The following is a 22365-nucleotide window of genomic DNA, read 5'->3' as shown; positions in this document are numbered from 1 at the left end:
TGTACTCAAGACTTGTGAGGTTTGCCCGTCGTGTGAAATTTTGAGATTGAGGTTTTGAACAAAACATTTTCAGCAATGACACTGAAACTAGGGGCCACCTTTTTTTGTATTTTTTTGGAATGACTTACACTGCTGGTTGAAGGTTAATATCCCAGCACTGAACACTTTACAATAAAATGTGTAATACTTGGAATGATAATGGAAGGCAATTACATGGTTCTGTTTTTTTAATGTTATAGTCGTTCTATTGTAGTATAATAATCATACATGCTATATATGAAAGCTCTCCCAAACTTCATATAAATCTGTCCAATAGACAAAGTGCTGATAACCGTTATAATAGACAGTCCTTAACTCTGCAGTACACTCTACTGAACAATCACACACACACTCTACTCTGTTAGCATAAATCATCTATTCAAAATATACAAATATAATTTTTAATCTGAATGGCAGCACATGGCACAGCAGGTATTGTAGCTGTCATATAGCTCCAGGATTCTTTGGATTGTGGGTTTAAACGATGCCTTAGATCTGTTGGTGTTTGAATGGGTCCCCTCCAGGTGGTCTGGTTTCCTCAAACAATCCAAAAACACATGCTGGTATATGGACTGGCTACTCAAAAGTGTCCATAGGCATGACTCTGGGAATGTGTAAGTGTCTTGCACCCTGTCCTGGGTGAGTTCCTGTCTTGCACCCATTGACTTAGAGTAGTTTCTGTGTCCCCTGTGACCCTGAAAAGGATGAAAGTGTTACAGAATATGGAAGGATGAATGGATGAATGAAAGAATGAAGGGGTCTTTAGGCTGAGAACAGAAGTGAAGACAAGATTGTCCTTGGGATGAAATTATCTGGCTAAACTGAGAAATCCTGCTTTGTGGATGACCCCCAGGTCAAGAACAAAGAAATGTAAACATTGCGGAAGGGTTGCCATAAAGACGGAGTGCGTTTCCGGTGAGTTCAAAACACCGTCCTGGATTTCCGGTGAGATGGAACTTTACACGTATCCATCTGATCGCAGAAAGACCAGCAGACTTTAGAGCAGCATCCCGTTTATTAATCTTATTCCCAATCCGACAGCATGACACACGTTGCAAGGACTTCGGTATTACAGTAAAGATAGAGCCAGCGCGTTTGGGCTGACGAGAGGAGAGCAGAAAGAGAGAGAGAGAGAGAGAGATCTGCTGAAAGTGAAGAGTCTGTCAGATGGGGGAGGTCAGGAAGCTCCAGAAGAAGTTGAGGCAGATTGAGAACCTGGAAATTAAAGTTTCTCTAACTCCCGAGGAGAGTGTAAAGGTACAGAATCCAGCTGCACTTTTATTTTGATGCTTTAAACCGCCTTCACTTTGTTGTTCAACAGTGTTGCCTTAGACTCTGGCTTTGTTTGCCTACTGCTTATTTCTGTAATAACCTAAAACCTTCAGTGGTCATTGGAGAGTCTTTATTAGTAAATCTAATTTGTCCTTTCTCACAGTTATGATAGACACCCTTCTCAGCTAATCACAGTCTTCTCTGAATGTGTCTCGCACACCAGGGTTTCTCATAACAAACCTGCTGTGAGAACAGCAGTAAACAAAGCTGTGTCTGGAATGGTTCACTCGTTTACTCCTGTTCACTCTTACTGTTTCATGTAAAACCCTACACAGTTAACAATTATCAGTGATTTTCTGTGACATAAACAAAGAGAAATCATGTTATGGTTCTTTATTATTGCACACAAGAATTATTTATTCTAGTTTTTCTATTTCACTTCAGGGTGCCTATATGTCTGCTTTACTGGCTTTGCTGTCTTTTTTGTGTTGGAGATCCCTGAGAGAGATGGAGTTGTGCTTTGTCAGAATATTTAAGGCCAAAAAGAATCAGTTGAATTCGGGCGGCACGGTGGTTCAGCAGGTAGTGTCGCAGTCACACAGCTCCAGGGATCTGGAGTTTGTGGGTTCGATTCCGAGTGACTGTCTGTGAGGAGTGTGGTGTGTTCTCTCTGTGTCTGCATGGGTTTCCTCCGGGTGACTGTCTGTGAGGAGTGTGGTGTGTTCTCCCTGTGTCTGCGTGGGTTTCCTCCGGGTGACTGTCTGTGAGGAGTGTGGTGTGTTCTCCCTGTGTCTGCGTGGGTTTCCTCCGGGTGACTGTCTGTGAGGAGTGTGGTGTGTTCTCTCTGTGTCTGCGTGGGTTTCCTCCGGGTGACTGTCTGTGAGGAGTGTGGTGTGTTCTCTCTGTGTCTGCGTGGGTCTCCTCCGGGTGCTCCGGTTTCCTCCCACAGTCCAAAAACAGGTAGGTGGATTGGCGACTCAAAAGTGTCCATAGGTGTGAGTGTGTGAGTGAATGTGTGAGTGTGTGTTGCCCTGTGAAGGACTGGCACACCCTCCAGGGTGTATTCCTGCCTTGCGCCAGTTCTGGACCCACCGTGACACTGAACTGGATAAGCGCTTACAGATAATGAATGAATGTTTAACTGAGTGAAACTTTTTAATGTATTTTGAGTTAGAATCACTCAATCCAGTTAATTACTTTGAACATAAGGGTTTACAGTGTGTGCATCTTTTATTAACTGGTTTTATGTTGCATTGTCATTAACAAAAACGTCTACGAAAGTTGTGCTGTTAATGGCTCCGTACTCGTTTCTTATATTAATTACTATACAGTGCAGGAAGTCCTAGTTATGAAATTGGACTGGATCCACAAATGGGGAACAACTGCACATGAACGTAAAGACAAAATGCTTTGCATAGATGGGTCTAAAGCTCCCAATCCATTTGGTAACTTTGGGATTAATTTGGGGATCTAATTATTAAACATCAGTACGTGATCTCAGAGACCATTTTGTGGCTGAATGCCATCAAATGCTCACAACAATCTTCTGGTTTGTAGTGTAAAGACTGTTGGATATGAAGAACTTTTATTGTACCAAAAGGAACATGCTGCTTGTTAGCACCCTTCACTTCTGGGTGAGCATATGGCTATATAGGCTATATATGCACTGAAAGTTTAATGGCTGTAGCACTAATAAATAAGTGATTCTGGGCGTACTCTGAATTTTGCCAGCGGTAAATTATGACATGCAACACTAGTTTTTTGTCCTTTATACATTATTTACCATGTGGACTGACTAGTTATTGCTGTAGGCATTTAACACATGTTTTATTACAGACTTATTATAGCTTTCCCTGGCTGAATGTGTAAATGAAATTAACACCAATTTAATTATTGATTTTAATAAGCTTGTTGATTATTCTATTTACTTTGAGTTCATACCTGCACAGAGAGATTATAATTTATCCTCTCTCTCTCTCTCTCTCTCTCTCTCTCTCTCTCTCTCTCTCTCTCTCTCTTTCTCTTTCTCTCTCTCTCTCGCTCTCTCTCTTTCCCTTTAACATCACTCTTTCACTTTATTCCTTTCTGTCTCCCACACTCATGATTTCACTCTTTTTCTGTCTTCACTCCCTCTTTCTCTGTCTCTCCCACTCCTCCTCATCCCACTCTTCATTCTTGTGCTCAATCAAATCTATTTTTACACTTCTCTCCACTCTTTCTCTCTGCTGTCTGTCTGTCTCATGCACTTACTCCAATCCCTCTTTCTCTGCTCATTCAATGTCTCTTTCGCCCCTTTCTACTTCTCTGTCTCTGTCTCTGTTTATCTCTCTCTCTCTCTCTCTCTCTCAGGTCTCAAAGAAGGCGGAGCTTCGGAGCAGATTGGCTGAGCTGCTGCTGCAGCTTTCTGGCCCCCAGCAAACCCATTGCATTGTGGGAGAACAGGAGGATAAAATGAAACGACAAGTGTAAGAATGGGAGTCAGGGGAGAGAAGGAAAGAAGAGAGGGAGCGAGGGAGAGCGGGGGTCAGCAGCGTTTGAATTGTAGCTCCGTTTGCCCGCAGCTATTCTGCCTCTCTTTCTCTTTATTCTTTCTCTCTCTCTCTCTCTCTCTCTCTCTCTCTCTCTCTCTCTCTCTCTCTCTCTCTCACCAATATTGATTGGACACAGTCACACATCTTTAAATGCATTGTACATGTCTCCTCCTCACTCAGCTCACACCGACACACTCAGTTTGTGTGTGTGTGTGTGTGTGTGTGTATAAAATAGTTATTGACACTTCCATTAGATCAAGGGTGTAAAATGAATCAGTTTATGATCTGAATGAAGCAGTTTAACTGAATTCATAATCTAAGAGATAGTTATGACTAATATTAGCAATTTTGTCTAAATTATGTCTCAAGATATTGGTCAGTTCTTTGAATGACTTCAAAACACATTGAGTCTTGGTTCATTTTGAGATTTCAAAAGAAAAGATTGTTTCAGATGAAAACAAATAGCAACATAGTCTTTTTGAGGCATTTTGAATGAAGAGAAATAACGCAGCAATTTTGAACTTCAGTCTCTACTGAATCATTTTTGTGTGTGATTCATTGCATTTTGAATTGTAAAAAAGAATCACATTAAATCGAATCATTGTCAGATTTCATGATTCAGTAAATAGTTTAGTAGATTTGTAAATCAATGTCTTGTTACATTTATGTAACAGATATTTAACCCTTTGCTATTGTTGTTGTTGTTTTTTGTATTTGTGGTTTTAGGGAGGATGCAGCCGAGCATCACCACTTTCCGGCTGAGAAGATCGCACGAGAAGATGACCGGCAAAAAGAAAAAAGAGAAGAGAGAGGAGAGAAGAGAGAAAGTGGAAAACAACCAGAAAAAAACAGCTCCACAACACCAGACCCAGGTTTCTATCTCTGTCTCTCTCGTTCTCTCACACCCACACACACTCACATACACACACACACACACACACACACACATACACACTCACTCACTCACTCAGGGGCATTTATCTCCAGTTCCGGAGCTGGACGTATAATTAAAATTTGACTGTAGGCTTTTCCACTTCTGTCTTCTGGAGTTAAAAACAGCAGTGGCCTGAAGCTCAAAGTAGGTTTAACCCCTTAAACCCTGAATTCAGTGATCCGTTATTAATATTTAAATGTACTGTATCTGCAGCCTTTGGTGTACACATTTATACACGTCTTAATCTTGGTAAAAGATGTAGAAGAATATAAGGTAAGGAGTCTTGCCCAAGGACTCTCATTACTGTAATGTGCTGACTTACAGCAGAGAACTGAACCCTAGGCTTCTGCATAGAAGTACGTGGTATTACCCGCCATGATACACCAACAATTGTCATTAATATTGAAGTTAATGCGGCCCATAGGTGCTAACAAGTAAGGAATAGCATTGAACAGATTGTTTCAGGCTTGCATGAAATAAATTAAAATAAGTTATTTTTCAGATTTAGTTAATTTTATTTAAAAAAATTATTTACTAAAAATATATCCAGTGAATTATTCAGTAGCTACTATGGATTTTTCAGTAATTACTACAAATTATTTAGTAATGGGTATAAATGATCCAGTAAGTGCAATTCATTATTTAATAACTCAATAATTCATTCATTCATTATCTGTAAGCGCTTATCCAGTTCCGGGTCACGGTGCGTCCAGAGCCAACCTGGAATCATTGGGCGCAAGGCAGGAATACACTCTGGAGCGGGCACCAGTCCTTCACAGGGCAACACACACTCACACATTCACTCACGCACTCACACCTTTTTGGATCGTGGGAGGAAACCAGAGCACCCGGAGCAAACCCACGCAGACACTGGGAGAACACACCAACTCCTCACAGACAGTCACCCAGAGGAAACACATGCAGACACAGAGAGAACACACCGCATTCCTCACAGACAGTCACCTGGACGAAACCCACGCAGACACAGGGAGAACACACCACACTCCTCACAGACAGTCACCCGGAGGAAACCCACACAGACACAGAGAGAACACACCACACTCCTCACAGACAGTCACCCGGAGGAAACCCACGCAGACACAGAGAGAACACACCACACTCCTCACAGACAGTCACCCGGAGGAAACCCACGCAGACACAGGGAGAACACACCAAACTTGATTTGATTCGGAACACAGTTATATGCATTAAATGGCATAATTATTTCATTTTCCATACTCCATGACACATATTGTCTCCAATAATGTTACAATGCATTATTACACTCCTTTGTTACCGCTTTGTGATTAAAATGTACTGAATGTTGTCATGAAAGTGAGGAATTTGAGTCTGGACCCTCTACATAATTTGATTGGCTTTGGTGGTTTGAGGGGTTAACAAGTGTTTGTGCTCCCCATTTCAGACGCGGAATTCAAGTCCCTCAAAGCATCCTGGGAAACGGCCAAATTTCGCCTGAGGACTCTGAAAGGTCACAGTGACATCGTCACCGCGGTGGCTGCCGTCGACAACCTGGTGATTTCTGGCAGGTACCAGAAGCTTTTTTCAATCTGGAGGCGAAATTATGTGATTTGTGATGCTAACAGACTGTGAAATTACCGAGTTTGACAGCGCCTTATCTCTCCCCTCGCTCGTCTGCGCGCTCCCTCACAAGTCGGGATACCACAGTGAAGGTGTGGCACGTTCCCACGGCGACAGAGCAGCGCAATCTTGGGGGTCACAGTGGTGGAGTCACCTGCCTCAGCATCCCACCTGCAGAGTACTGCAGGAAACTGGGTATGAATACACTTACGTACATTTATCGGTAGACATTGTTATCTTTATGATTGATATTTGAATATTTACCCCATAGTTTCTCCCCATAATTTCCCACATAATATCCATAATATTAACATACCTCTAGTCAAGGCTCCCTCTAAAACACAGTGGTATCAAGCTGGGAGGGTGAACGCTTCAAAGCATGTGATGCCAGGTACTACTTATATTTGAACAGCTGCTAATATAACATTGTTTGAGCTAAACACGCTTGGAGGAGAACACTAAGTGCTCAGATCTGTTATTTTAGTTGACGTACATTCATGTTACCAGTCATTATACGGATTGATGGGGAGAGGGAGGGCCATCACACTCACCCAGAGAGAGAAGATAGTTGTGTCTCAGCTGATTTAACAAAGAGGATACTTATTTTTTTCAGCTTGAACAGCTGCCTACAAATGCTGCAAAAGTAGATAAAAGATGTTTTATGTTTTATAGTTTGCAGAACTTCCACTTCAGTTGTTAGTCATCTTCAGCTCCACCCTTTTCCCTGAATCTCCCCCAATCACAAAGAGTGCCCCCAGCCTTAGGAGGGGTGAAGGCTCTTGCTACCTCTGACACACACAAGAGGGGTCCACTGCTTTTTTTTCCAACTGCCGCAGATGCAACGCTACCATACAGTTTAGCGAATCAGATGGGAATGCAAACTGCCCAGATCTATCACATCTGCTGGCGCACCACTCTGCAGTGAGGCGCTTCTTACTCACCCATAGAGCAAGTCCAACTGTGCTCTCTATTTGTGCTTTTCCACTGCAGTGTACCTACACTACTCAACTCTATTGAAGTCAACTCGTATTTTCCACTAACACAGCTCCCCCCAAAAATTTAGCTGTTGACATTAAAAACTAAGTCACTAACAGGAACAGTGGGCTTTGGAAACCAAGTCAACTAAAATCAAATTAAATAAAATCAGATTTGCCTAATAGAAAGTCAAAAAAGCAGTGTAGAGTTGAGTTGTATAAGTATCACGCAGTGGAAAAGCACAAATAGAGAGCACAGTTGGACTTGCTCTATGGGTGAGTAAGAAGCGCCTCACTGCAGAGTGGTGCGCCAGCAGATGCAGATCTGGGCAGTTTGCATTCCCATCTGATTCGCTAAACTGCATAGTAGCATTGCATCTGCAGCAGTTGGAAAAAAAGCAGTGTAGAGTTGAGTTGTATAAGAACCATGCAGTGGAAAAGCACAATAGGACTCTTAGCCTATGGGAGTCTCATGGTGCCAAAGTGCCTGGTGCCTGTGCTTTAAATTCACTCATTCGTTCTTTTATGATTGTTTAATGCTGATCATGGTTTCAACCACTGACCACAATGCTTGTGGTGGATCCGGAGCCTTCATGAAATCATTAGTTGCAGTGATATTTTGATATCGCCCAAGCCCTAGCCGACAATTTGACATCTTGATGGATAAGCTTTCAGTTACATTTGCATTAACAACTGTAACATGTTCATTTATTTCTCCAACTCTTTCCACCCACATCCCTGTCCTGTCTGCACTTTCTCTCCACTCCTCTCCTCCTTTCCATCTGTCCATCTCATTGCCTGCCTTTGTCTGCCCTTTCTTCCTCACTTTGCTTTTATAATCATGCTTTCTGGCAAACTGTCCTATCTATCTCCCTCTTTCTCTTTCTCTCACTGTAGCATCTGTTCTGGGTGTGGGGGAGAAGGAGAGGTTCGTTCTGAGCGGTTCCACTGACTGCTGTGTAAGAATATGGGCGCTGAGCTCTGGTGAGTCAGACTTTCAACTTTTTAAACACACATACACACACATATCCATGCTCAGTAACTTCCTACACTGTTCACAGACGAAACGACATCAACTCTTTCAGTAAGTACATACCCGTGGAGCATGACAAGTACACAGTCTGATAAAATATATACACTTGAGTGCAAAAGTCAGAGACCACAAACATATATGCAGCAGAAACATATTAAACAAATAAATGTAAAGTCCAATTTTGCTGTGCTTAGTGTAGCAACCCTTCTTTCCCATCTCACTTAAAGTGTTCTAAACCTAGGGCAGGGGAACTCATACATACGGACACTTTTGAGTCGTCAATACTACCTTTTCAGTTGCCACCTACCAACGTGTGTTTTTGGACTGTGGGAGGAAACTGGAGCACCCGGAGGAAACCCACGCAAACACAGAGAGAACACACCACACTCCTCACAGACACAGGGAGAACACACAGACACAGGGAGAACACACCACACTCCTCACAGACAGTCACCAGGAGGAAACCCACACAGACACAGGGAGAACACACCACACTCCTCACAGACAGTCACCCATAGGAAACCCACGCAGACACAGGGAGAACACACCACACTCCTCAAAGACAGTCACCCGGAGGAAACCCACGCAGACACAGGGAGAACACACCACACTCCTCACAGACAGTCACTCATAAGAAAACCCACGCAGACACAGGGAGAACACACCACACTCCTCACAGACAGTCACCCGGAGGAAACCCACACAGACACAGGGAGAACACACCACACTCCTCACAGACAGTCACCCAAAGGAAACCCACGCAGACACAGGGAGAACACACCACACTCCTCACAGACAGTCACCTGGAGGAAACCCACACAGACACAGGGAGAACACACCACACTCCTCACAGACAGTCACTCATAAGAAAACCCACGCAGACACAGGGAGAGCACACCACACTCCTCACAGACAGTCACCAGGAGGAAACCCACACAGACACAGGGAGAACACACCACACTCCTCACAGAAAGTCACCCGGAGGAAACCCACGCAGACACAGGGAGAACACACCACACTCCTCACAGACAGTCACCTGGAGGAAACCCACGCAGACACAGGGAGAACACACCACACTCCTTACAGACAGTCACCCGGAGGAAACCCACGCAGACACAGGGAGAACACACCACACTCCTCACAGACAGTCACTCATAAGAAAACCCACGCAGACACAGGGAGAACACACCACACTCCTCACAGACAGTCACTCATAAGAAAACCCACGCAGACACAGGGAGAACACACCACACTCCTCACAGACAATCACCCATAAGAAAACCCACGCAGACACAGGGAGAACACACCACACTCCTCACAGACAGTCACCCGGAGGAAACCCACGCAGACACATGGAGAACACACCACACTCCTCACAGACAGTCACCTGGAGGAAACTCACACAGACACAGGGAGAACACACCACACTCCTCACAGACAGTCACCCGGAGGAAACCCACGCAGACACAGGGAGAACACACCACACTCTTCACAGACAGTCACCCGGAGGAAACCCACGCAGACACAGGGAGAACACACCACACTCTTCACAGACAGTCACCCGGAGCGGGAATCGAACCCACAACCTCCAGGTCCCTGGAGCTGTGTAACTGCAACACTACCTGCTGCGCCACCATGCCGCCCACAGCAAATTTATCAGTGTTAAATCAACACTCTTAATTTTTATTTAAATGATCACTGATAGTGTAATAATTTAACAATAATAGTGTTGATTTAACACCGGGGAATTTGCTGTGTAATCAACATAATCTTGCCTATATCAATTAACAGATAAAAAAAAATTGGTAATTCTTTTAATGTGTCCATCTGCTGTCCCCAAAACCATACTACTGTGCATGTAGTAACATGATTCTGCCCCTTCCAATCTGCCACATGAAAGCAACATGGAGGAGAACCTGTGTCTGTTGTTTGGACACGTTCTGATTTTAGCGAAGATGACACTGAACATTCATGCATTCGTTGTTTGTAATCAATTCATGATTGCGGTAGATCCCTGGGCGCAAGGTGGGAACACACCCTGGAGGGTGACACACACTCACACATTCACTCACACCTAAGGACAGTTTTGAGTAACCCGTCCACCTACCAATGTGTGTTTGGGACTCGAACCCACAACCCTGGAGTTGTGTGACAGTTACACTACCTGCTGCGCCACCTTGCCGCCCTTACGACACTGAACGTAAAGAAGTCAATGTGGTGTGTTCAGCATTTATAAAAAAGTCCCAGCTTTAATACTTCTGCATATTTATAGTAGAAAACTTATCAGGGGGAAAAAAAGGTTCATTCATTTTAATCAAGGTAAAATGTACAAGGTCCAGCACTAGTTACACCTCCCAAGTCCCAGCTCAGTCATTTGTTGCATTTTTGGCTTCTCATGATCCAAAATAATGCCAAACACAACCTGTGGTTCGAGGTCTGGGGCTCTGTGGAAAACCAGCTGCCTCTCTGTTCTAATTCCTTGGTTCCCTTTACTTCTAAGGGCTTCTAGACAGCTTCATATTATTTCAGACCCATGACCATACAGTAGTCCTCTCACAGTGGGAGGAGGGACACAAGCACCTGCAGATTTTAAACTACTGTTTTATTGGACTGTGGAGTTAGCCTGGTTGTTATGAATCAGGGTTTTCCATATTTCCCATTTTGGATCTACTCCTATTCATTCTTTGTTATGTATTAGCATAGCTGTGGTCTTCTCAGTAATATCTCATGGAAAATGTATAATTAATGACCATTTTGCCTGGAAATGATATAAATGGTGGTCCCTGACTTCTGCACAGCGCTTTGTGTCAACAGATGTTTTTTACCGGAATGTACCTAAGTATTGTACAGTGTATGGTATGTGACTGTGAATATGCTGTTGGTGTTTATTGGGACAGAGTGTTTCATGCCATGTTTGTTTGGGTCTGTTGGCAGGCCAGTGTGTGAAATCAATCTACACCTATAACAGTGTCACCAGCATGTGTTTTATAGCTGAAGGCGAGGGCTACATTACCACAGGCTCAGGTGAGAAATCATACATTTTAAATTTGCACTCATTTGAGTTGATTTGTGTGAATATGATTCATGATGATAATCTTGTTGTCATAAGGAAATTGTGGTAAGAATATTATGTATTCAACCGATATCTAGGTGTTTTTGCTTGTTATTCAGGGTGATAATATTTGAGTTTTTAAGAAGTGGATATTTCAGCTATTTCCAGAAAATGATGCTTGAAACAAGCCAAGTCTGCCAGAGCAATAAGTAAAATGCCCTAGCAGTAGATTGAATAATCTTGTAATGTTCTTATTCATTTCAAATGTTCTCACTTATATATTTTATTGCCGTGTAAACAACTGCCTACAAACGATGTCGCAAATAGCAATCACCGGGTTCCAAACACATAGCATCATTTTAAAATCAGTAGAACTTTATGACTGGTAAATCACTGGTTCTAATCATGGTGAAGAGGTTAGGAGTCCAAGAGAGCCTCCTTCTTACATCACAAGCGCAGTGTTAGCCAGGTGTCTGTTAGCTGACACTGAAAACTGGTACACTTAGCATTCTCCTTCAAGTGTGTTGAGATGCACATTGGTGTTGTGTTAGCCGCAGATCAAAGCAGTAGTTGGCTTCACTCATCTTATTGTCAGTAAATGTCATCATAAATATTGTGAACCATTTTTTTATTTACTAGATATTGGTTTCACTTTTATCTCACAGTGAGGTTGTACAGATGTGTGTGAGAGTGTTAGCTCGAGAATGACTGATGTGTGTTTGTGTGTGCTTTTCTGACAGACGCTGGGAAGCTTCAGGTGTGGGACTGGCTCTCTCAGGAGAGCCGTCAATCTGTCAGCGCGCACCTGGACGCGGTCACCACGCTACAGGTGGGCGGTCACCATGGCAACTGTGCCAGGCGGCCCCTCGTTAGAGCTGCATCGATCTGGCATGGATCAAATTTTAATATTCCGCTCCTACAGCAAAGAGGAGCTCAAACCGGGCTGGAAGGCCTCAGGTCCTTAGAGAGAGCACACACACACACACTCAGAGCCGAGCCCTTACGTAAACCTCCTTCTCTGGGCATTTATTATTTATTTACTTGCACTGATATTTACACCACCCTTCAAATGTTTGGAATCAATGTTTCCAGCTAAATCCAACCCATTTGCATAATTTGAAGCTAATATCCTAATCTTCTGTGACTCCAAAAGCTTCAAATAGCCTCATTAGTACAGAGATGTAAATAACTTTTAACTTTTAAAATGTTAGATGTGTCCAAATCGATTTCGGAGTAACTGAGAATGTGAAGAACATTAAGAAGTAAGTTTATTCATAGGAAACTTCTAAGTAATTTTAAATTTACAGAATAAATTGTGCATAACGTTAATATGCAAAGTGAGGATCTAATAAAATGCATTGCTAAGATAAAATTACAATAAAATGAATAACCAGACTTTTACTGTAAAAAAACTGTAATTCTGAAAAAATGTTCTAAGTTGATGATGATACATAAGATATGATACAGAGTGAAGATATAATAAAATAGCATCCAGGCAAAAGTCTAACACATTTCATATCCATAAATAAGTCTAATGAATGTAGTATCCAGACTGAAGTTATAATATTATTAATGCAGAGAATGCAGTTCCACTGTTGAGGTTAAAAGGAGTGTCTGGATACTTTGGATCATTGTATATATTTATATGTACACATATATTACACATATATGAATTATTATTCTGTGCAAAACAACAATTCAAAGTGTTTGCTCCATATTATAGACGTGAAGCTCAATTTTTCCTGTGTTAATTATTATTTTTTTATCTTTGAAGTAAATTATTTATTCTGAATTTGTGTTGTCATGGTAACACATTGGCACTGACACTTCCTCCCTTCAACTCCCTCTCTCTCTCTCTCTCTCTCTCTTTCCCTCTCAGTCCCAAGGTCCTCTAGTGTTCAGTGGCTCAATGGAGGGGAGCGTGTGTGTGTGGGAGTGTGTGTGTGAGGCCGGCCCGGAGCCCCTCCGCAGGTTGTGGCGCTGGGGGTCAGAGGTCACTGGCTGTGGCGGTGGCGAGGAAGTTGGGGCGACGCTGAGGCTGAGTTGCCGTGGCGAACGCGTCTTTCTGACCTGTGGAAGGGCCAGCATCCGTCTCTTGAACTGGAGAACAGGTCATTTTACATTTACATTTACCGCACTTGTCCACAGCGACTTTCAGTGGTGCTCTGTTGTCTGCTCAGACTACAAATAGGTTAGAGTTCAAAATAACCTTGAACTAAGATACGACAGGATACAGGAGTCAAAGCTGATGCTCAGCAACTGCAATAACAAACTACAAATAGTGCTAATACCAGGAAAAGAGGAATAAACTAGTGCCGTTCTGATGTTGTGCTGCATCTTACATAGAGTGCAGGCGCTTTAAAGTAGTCCTGACTTCATGGTTTGAAACAGATTATGTACAAAGATTCTGTACTAAACATGGCCGCCCCCATGTAGGGGGCCCACTTTATGGAGAATAACATGTTTCATTCAGGGACTGAATGAAAGGGTAAAAATGTCTTATGGTGCTTTTCCACCGCATGGGTCCGGCTCTATTTACTCACTTACTGGCACAGCTCCCCCGCGAAATGGAGCTGGTGATGTCACAAACCCCCTTCTCTAAGGGGAATCGCTGTCGTAGAAAACCACAATAACGGTGGCGGTAAAGTTTGGCGCTGTTTACTCGTCATGTATTCGCGTGTTGTTTTAGTTTTTTGGACTGAACACGGCTCGGCGCCCCAAACCTCTTCAAAACACCTCGAGGTAAAGTTACGAGCTGCCGCTGTGAGTCCGATAAAAATAAATGTGAAAGCTGCTGTAATTTAAGAGATTTTACCAGCGGTGGTTTGTGCTGGATTTGAATGAGCTCTGCATTTCGTGGTGATTGACATGGCTCTGGCCAATCAGTGCTCTGCAGGGTTTACACGTCACCATTTAGTCCCTGCTCGACACGGTTGGAACCCAGAGGGAGCTGGGACTGAAAACCTACCCTGTCACAGGGACCAGGCACCAGATTTGGCAAGCGGAAAAACAAAAGAGCCGTGCCGAGTCGAGTCGTGTAAGTGGAAAAGTGCCATTATTATCCTCTTTAATTCAACATGCTGTAGCTAACAGGTAATGGAAGCTTATTTGTGCCTGCGAGTATCACTGCAGCTCTCTCAGTTCAGCTACAGTTTAACAAGCAGAAACCTGGCAACCTGTCAGCTCCCACAAAGTCCCCTGTCAGCAGCAGGAGTTTAGTCGGCATCTCGTTCTCATGAAACGCTTCTTTTGTTTGCCATGCTGAATCCTGTTGTGTTTAATATTTCTCCGCCCCCCAGTAGACTCGCGTTTGTTCTGCGACCCTGAGGCTGTTTAACGGATTTATTAATGGAACGCATCACAGCCCAGGCCTCGCTCAAACTCCCAGCAGCTCCCAGAAATGCTCCTAGCTCCCGGGCAGCAGGAAATTTAAAAAAAAATAAAATAAAACCATCCGGAACGTACGCGTCTTAATCCCATCTCTCCGGAGCCCAGTCAATTTGAGGGGGATATTTCTTTTGAAGGGTGGTTGATATCCCAAAAAATCTGTAAACAGTTACAGCAGATTAATGGGAGGTTGCTTGAAACACATGCCGAAAGCCACTGATGTGCTGAGCTCATAGGGGAAGCAGAGCACTAACGACAGCACTTCATCATAACATGCTACATTTAAGACAGAGGAAAGAAAGCGTTACGTATAAGATGGGGAAATAAAGTGCTATATTTCAACGTAGGGAAAAAAACAAATGATGTAACTCACAAAGCAAAAATGCAGATGCTGTAGTTTTCTCCACAGCCTGGGCTTCATTTAAGCACATGAAATTTAGCATATGAAGAATATTGAATCCTAAGGGTCTGTGTATGGTCCATGTTACCCACTGATCCTCACACATGATGATAATGAAAAGTCTAACATTACAGATACATACAAACAGCCATAACATAATAATGTGTAGCCTCCCTCATGCCATCAAAACAACTCTGATTCGTCAGTGCATGGACTGTAGTATTTGGGCACCAAGACATGTAAGTTTTGCGAGGCGATGCCTCCATAGATCCCATAGATGACCCCTTCCTATAGTACGTCCTTGTGTTCATTTCTTACCCAATGCATTAAAAACCTGGCAACCACATGATATAAGAAAAAGGTGATTTGTCAGACCAGGACACCTACTTATATTGCTCTATGGTCCAGTTCTGATGATCACATACTCATTCTGAGTGCTTTTAGGGGTGGACAGGTGTCTGCATTGGCACTCTAACAAGCATGCGTCCACCTATCAATCAAAGCCTGTGTTACATTTTTTCAAGATGGGCTACCCTTCACTCTCTTTATGCATCAGTGTGCTTTGGGTGCCTGTGTCCATTTTGCTGCCTTATATATCCCACCTTGGATGTGCTGTTGTAACAAGATAATCAGTGCTATTCACTACACCTGTCAGTGGTTTTAATGTTGTGGCTGATTGGGGGTGTGTATATATATATATATATATATATATATATATATATCGGAATTATTCCACCTAACTATTCTTATCCATTTTCTACAATGGATTGTAGGCACGATGAGCAGATTAACCAATCACAGCAGCTCTGCTGGCGTCACTGATTGCATCAGTCAAATACCGGGCACTCTGATTGGCTCGAGCTTCGACCTCACCACTGGAGAGAGCACACTAAACTGTAAGTATTCGTTTTTGTGAGAGTCTTTTAAGAGAAATGCAGATGCGGATGTCAAGGAGTAGTCAGTCATTTTCTCCAGTGATTCATTACGAATTCAGTATGAAAATGCCAATACACTGACACCAAGTGGTCTAGGTGTAGCAGCGATTTTGTACCAAACCTACATTTAAAATGGCCGCTATGGAGCACTAAAGTAACACAACCTAAGATTTACTATCTTTGCTCCTGGGCTCCCCCTTTACTGTCGAAGAGTGTAATTCACTTTTTACAGCCTTCCACTGAAATCAAAGGGGGGTCCTACCCACCTCCAAAAGTTACATAGTGCTGTTTCTGCAGTACTGAGCCTGAAGTATCAACACATCACAATGATTTTGAAACTGTAATTTTAAAGTAAAAATATTACCTAGTGTTTCTTTAACTGATTTGTTCTTTCTTTGTTCCTCTGCTAGTATTTTCTCTTCCTCAGTGCAAGTACCTCGTCTCGCTCACCAGTTCAGAATTACCCAGAATTCTCTGTTTTGCATCGTGGCTTACACAGAGTGGGGGACATCGCTGGGTCACTGGGGGTCGCCAACTCACAGTTTGGGAACAGCTACAAGGAAACGTCAAAAAAAAGTGAGCTCCGTTCAATTCTGGAACATTACTACATAACAGTGATTCACAACTTGTCCAGAAGTATGCAGACACTCCAGACTCAGCTACGTTAAGACACTGGGGCCTAATTGGGCACAGACAGTTGGCGTAATCTCTATAGAAATCCATGCTACACATGAGCCTGAGGTCGCCATTGCTTAAAGCCACCCTCCCCCCCTCCAGCACTGGGCTTTGGAGTGTAGCTGTGTTCTCTGGAGTGATGATGCTCAGTTTAATACCTTTAATTTCAGATGCCAGTCTTTTGAACAGTATATTATATATATTTATATATAGTATAGATGTCAGTCTTTTGAACAGTATATTATATATATTTATATATAGTATAGATGTCAGTCTTTTGAATATATAGTGTGCCACTTTAAAATTCCAAAACATTTTTCAGTCCAGAGTCTAAAGCTCAGATATTACAGGTACCCTGCAGTCAGTAAATCACACTAATGAACGACCTGCCGTCTCTATTACTGTAAGCCTTTCCCACATATTTCACACTCTCTTTCTGCTACTAATGGCGATCCAATAATTCAGTCGATATGACCTTTCAGAGAGCACGGGTTATGTGTTCATCGAGAAAAAGATGCATCGACTGGATTATTGACGAGTGAATAAAATTAAGGTGTAGTTAAAACAGTCTGTCTGGGGATAGGCTTTTAAAAACTCTGTCATTGCTCATACAGTTAGTGTTCCTCCACTAAATAATACCTTTGAGCTTTGGGCTCATTGACGGCATCCTGATGTGGCAATAACTGCCAGTGCGCACTCTCTCTCTCTCTCTCTCTCTCTCACACACACACACACACACACACGGGAAATGCTGTATTGCTTTCAACTTGACATCTCTGTTTTACAGTATTAAATGTACACTACATATGCTTCTCAAACAGCTGAGTCATAGAGCTGAGATGCAGTAATAACAGTATAGTCGCTAAATGCTTTGAAGGCACAAAAGTGACTGCTTATTTATGAAAAGTCCAACCTGAGTGAAGAAAACTAAGCCAAACTGGTCTTTTAAACCCCCATAGTCTCTTTTAAATGAGCTTTATCCTACGGTTTGTGCATGCGCTATTATTTTTATCTTTTTTATTTTTGTTGCTATTATTGTTTTTGTGTTGTTTTTGAGGTTGTCTGACCTCTCTTTGTCTCTTAGATTTAAACAAGCTGTTGTTGTCACTGTTACTTCTCAGGAAAGAAAAAGCTCTATGTAAATGACTTCTGTTTTGATTGCTTGCCCTCTATAATGCCTCTTCCTAAAAGGTGTTTGATCTGATATACTCCATGTAAGTCAAGCATAAATCTAGTACCAACCTGCTGTAAAGCTGAATTAGGCAGGGATATACAACGGCATTGAATTCAGTGACATCACCAAAACGGAAGGGCCTGTTTTTATTTGTTTGTGCCATTGAACAGATTTTCACATACTTCATCAAAGGTTGATTTTTCCATTCAGGCACTTTTCATTTTATATAGTAATTTCCCACTTTAACCTAAATGTTAATGACCTTGTTCTGCTTGTAACTCCAGGGGTGATGTCACTGTGAGACGAGACAGCCGACTGGACAGCTCACTTATGGAATCAGATCAAGACTCAGAAGAAGAGGAGGGAACTGAAGGTGAGAGAATAGCGTACTTTAAAGGAGTGATTTAGAAAAAAAAATTCAATTTGCACAAGGTTTAGTGTTTGGCATTCGCTTCTTTACTTTTCAGCAGAGATCCAAGGCTGATTTAATTCAGCATATGGTTTCCACTAAGCATTGTGCTAACTGCACGAATAAAAATTAAGCATAGATGAAGTTACTTTCTTGCGGTGGAATGGATTGTCTGAATGAGAATGTGCCTCGTAAAATTTGTCAGTGCACTCAATTTAAACTGTTAATGAGATTCAAATGTAAACGAATGAGATACATATTTGGTTGATTAATAAATAGTTGAAAAGGGACATTTTTGTGGTTTATCCATCCATCCATTCATTGTCTGTAACCGCTTATCCAATTCAGGGTCACGGTGGGTCCAGAACCTACCTGGAATCATTGGGCGCAAAGCGGAAATACACCCTGGAGGGGGCGCCAGTCCTTCACAGGGCAACACAGACACACACACATTCACTCACACCTACGGACACTTTTGTGTCACCAATCCACCTACCAACGTGTGTTTTTGGACTGTGGGAGGAAACCGGAGCACCCAGAGGAAACCCACGCGGACACAGGGAGAACACACCAAACTCCTCACAGACAGTCACCCAGAGGAAACCCACGCAGACACTGGGAGAACACACCAAACTCCTCACAGACAGTCACCCAGAGGAAACCCACGCAGACACAGGGAGAACACACCACACTCCTCACAGACAGTCACCCGGAGGAAACCCACGCAGACACAGGGAGAACACACCACACTCCTGGCAGGCAGTCACCCGGAGGAAACCCACGCAGACACAGGGAGAACACACCACACTCCTCACAGACCCGGACAGTCACCCGGAGCAGGAATCGAACCCACTTTTGAGGTTTATTTCATTATGAAATGTTCTAGAAACTGGCCTTTTTAGGAAGAACATTCCAGTAAAATCTGACTGTTTACACCCCTGCTTATATCGTAACCTTGACCTTTGACCTTGACTATTTTTCCATAACTCCATTCTAATGAACAGAAGCCAGGTCCATTAGGTACACTCATCAAGAGCTTGGGTGAAAATATCTGTAGAATTACAACTGTAAATCATATTATGATGATTTATATTTAAAGTTAGTCACAAAGTGCCACTTCTGAGCACTACACAGACTTTTGCTATAATTGTCTTGGTCTTGGGGAATGATTCAGTTTGCAGGACACATCAGGACCAAAAATGTAAAGCGTGTGCTAAGGAAAACACACTGTTAGCATATGGCTGCTCTACTAGCGCTCCTGAAGCTAGTTTACAAATAAGAGGATTTATCTGTACACTTTATCACCGTGTATAAGGTGCAGAGGTGATTAATTTAGTGTATTAATGAAGTAAATGTTTATTTTGACAAAACATTGTATAAGGGAATACAGGATAACTGTGTATCAGCAGCTAGCTTAGCATGTGGCTACAATCAAATATTGTTATTTTAAAAATGGTATTACATTCTTCAACATATTCCTGAGAGGAAACTAGATAAACTTGAGAAGCTTTGTCTGTTAAACAGTGTTTTTCTGGTCAAATAATTTTTTTTTACTGGGTAACAATTTTTTTAGCTGAAAAACAATAACTGGAGCTTGGCTATTTAACTCTTCACCAAAAAGTTTCTGTTTCATTTGTAAGTTCTTCAGCATTCCTTGCCAGTTATAATCTTTCTAAAATGGGAGTTTAAAAGTGTTACTGCTTTAAAATATAGTTTTAAAGGATTAATGTTTAGTTAAAGACATGCTAATGTTCTGTTTGTATAGCCTATAATCAAGTGCAGTTTTCTCTATAGTATTGCAGTGTTTTGGCATTGAAGGTAAGTAGGAGCAAAGATTTAATAACTAGGTTTTTACTAAAGGTGCTGTATACAATTTCTATCCTTTACACTTTTTGTAAAACTCAATGCATATTGCCTCACAGTTCCCTAGCTTTCTGGTCTGTTTGCATGTTGGAAAAAGTCTGGTGTTCCTACCCCTCCCGGGAAACCAACAAAGTGGATTGAACAACACAAAATGGAGCTTCTGAAGGAGCACTTAACAGAAAGGCTCATTTGCTGCACCACAGAGTTAAATTATCAACAGTAGTTCTCCAGAATCATGTACAAGACCTTGCACTCACTGCAGATCCCTAAAAGTCACTTAGGAATACCACCATGGGCTCATTAGCTGTCAAATACTTTTCTTTTATTGGCTTAAGTTAATTTTAATTTAAATTTGGGTGTTATATGGGTGGTCCCTGTCTGTGAGGAGTGTGGTGTGTTCTCCCTGTTTCTGCGTGGGTTTTCTCCGGGTGACTGTCTGTGAGGACTGTGGTGTGTTCTCCCTGTGTCTGTGTGGGTTTTCTCCGGGTGACTGTCTGTGAGGAGTGTGGTGTGTTCTTCCTGTGTCTGAGTGGGTTTCCTCCGGGTGACTGTCTGTGAGGAGTGTGGTGTGTTCTCCCTGTGTCTGTGTGGGTTTTCTCCGGGTGACTGTCTGTGAGGAGTGTGGTGTGTTCTTCCTGTGTCTGAGTGGGTTTCCTCCAGGTGACTGTCTGTGAGGAGTGTGGTGTGTTCTCTCTGTGTCTGCGTGGGTTTCCTCCAGGTGACTGTCTGTGAGGAGTGTGGTGTGTTCTCCCTGTGTCCGCGTGGGTTTCCTCCGGGTGACTGTCTGTGAGGAGTGTGGTGTGTTCTCCCTGTGTCCGCGTGGGTTTCCTCCGGGTGACTGTCTGTGAGGAGTGTGGTGTGTTCTCCCTGTGTCTGTGTGGGTTTCCTCCGGGTGACTGTCTGTGAGGAGTGTGGTGTGTTCTCCTTTTGTCTGCGTGGGTTTCCTCCGGGTGCTCCGGTTTCCTCCCACAGTCCAAAAACACACGTTGGTAGGTGGATTGGCGACTCAAAATTATTCGTAGGCGTCCCCTCCAGGGTGTGTTCCCCCGTTGCGCCCAGTGATTCCGGGTAGGCTCCGGACTCACTGCAACCCTGAAATGGATAAGCGTTTTCAGACAATGAATAAATGGGTGTTTTATGTAAATAAGTTACTCTCAGATGGGCCTTGTTTCCATGTTCTGAAACTAAATGATCATTTGTATCACTGATGTACAATAAACTCCAGCAAATTCAGAAGAAATAATATTCATTATAGAAATATTAGAAAGGGTTCACTTACTAAGGCCGGGAATCCTAAATCTCTGTGTGGGCTGGATGTTCCCCTCCCTCCCTCATCACAGGTCCACGGCTATCTGTCGGCTGATGAGATGGACCTGGACACCTGGCGCTCTCGTTTGGCACATAGGGTTTTTCTGCGGTTAACTGCATGACTGAAAATAAGTAAACGAATATACGAGCAAAATTATTGGGGCTTCGCATCTGTGACACCTTTTCTGTCGGCTCTCACACACAGACTTTTGTTCACATTCCCAAGTCATTCGTCCATATCCCTATGCATATTTTATTTTCCTTAGGAAATGGTTGGATTTTAATGCTTATCTGTTTCCACAGACGGTGATGAAGACTCCATTCCCCAAGATGCATCAGATGCAGACGAAGCGGCTACTTCATCCTGGCTACGTTGTGTCATCCAATGAGAGAGAGAGAGAGAGAGAGAGAGAGAGAGGGAGAGACACTTGGACTGAAAAAGACAGAACGCAGGGTGTGAAGTGTAACAGATTGAGTGAGTGGTGACGGGGCAGAAAGAGCGGGTGGACAACAGATTGTTCAGCGTGTAAACGTTGTGTCACGTCGTCAATAAAAGTGCCATATTGTGCCCATGCCTGTGCGTGTGAAATTATTTATCCCGGCTGGTGTTCCCGTCTAATAATGTCTGCGGCTCCCTTCACTCTGTCCAACTCTGAAATTAATGCATATTGATTTTCTCGAGCCCTATTCCATTTCATTTGCCATGTCTATCCATTCTCTGAATACTTTTTAATCCCCCCCCCACCCTACCACCCCCCGCCCCCTTTCCCCCATCCTTTT

At 42.9% G+C, this 22365-nt stretch overlaps 1 protein-coding gene across 1 annotated transcript; it reads left to right on the top strand.

The window, feature by feature from the left end:
* Nucleotides 1-938: 938 nt before the first annotated feature.
* si:ch211-154o6.3 (uncharacterized protein LOC563854 homolog) lies at nt 939-22139 on the top strand. The gene is made up of 14 exons (XM_066683687.1): nt 939-954; nt 1081-1296; nt 3661-3776; nt 4569-4714; nt 6200-6323; nt 6449-6570; nt 8247-8333; nt 11317-11406; nt 12175-12263; nt 13314-13545; nt 15995-16117; nt 16567-16732; nt 18290-18378; nt 21889-22139. The coding sequence occupies exons 2-14, from the start codon at nt 1207-1209 to the stop codon at nt 21972-21974; spliced, it is 1560 nt and encodes a 519-aa protein (XP_066539784.1). The 5' UTR covers nt 939-954; nt 1081-1206; the 3' UTR covers nt 21975-22139.
* Nucleotides 22140-22365: the final 226 nt, after the last annotated feature.

The sequence above is a fragment of the Hoplias malabaricus genome, chromosome 10 (assembly GCF_029633855.1).
Source record: "Hoplias malabaricus isolate fHopMal1 chromosome 10, fHopMal1.hap1, whole genome shotgun sequence".
Classification (NCBI taxonomy): domain Eukaryota; kingdom Metazoa; phylum Chordata; class Actinopteri; order Characiformes; family Erythrinidae; genus Hoplias; species Hoplias malabaricus.
The sequence above is the reverse complement of the archived record's forward strand: the minus strand, read 5'-3'. Positions and strand labels throughout refer to the sequence as shown.

Coding starts and splice junctions, on each gene's coding strand:
- si:ch211-154o6.3 (XM_066683687.1), top strand. CDS start 1,207: ATGGGGGAGGTCAGGAAGCTCCAGAAGAAGTTGAGGCAGATTGAGAAC. Junction 16,118..16,566: donor TGGAGAGAGCACACTAAACT/GTAAGTATTCGT, acceptor TTCCTCTGCTAG/TATTTTCTCTTCCTCAGTGC. Junction 16,733..18,289: donor CAAGGAAACGTCAAAAAAAA/GTGAGCTCCGTT, acceptor TTGTAACTCCAG/GGGTGATGTCACTGTGAGAC.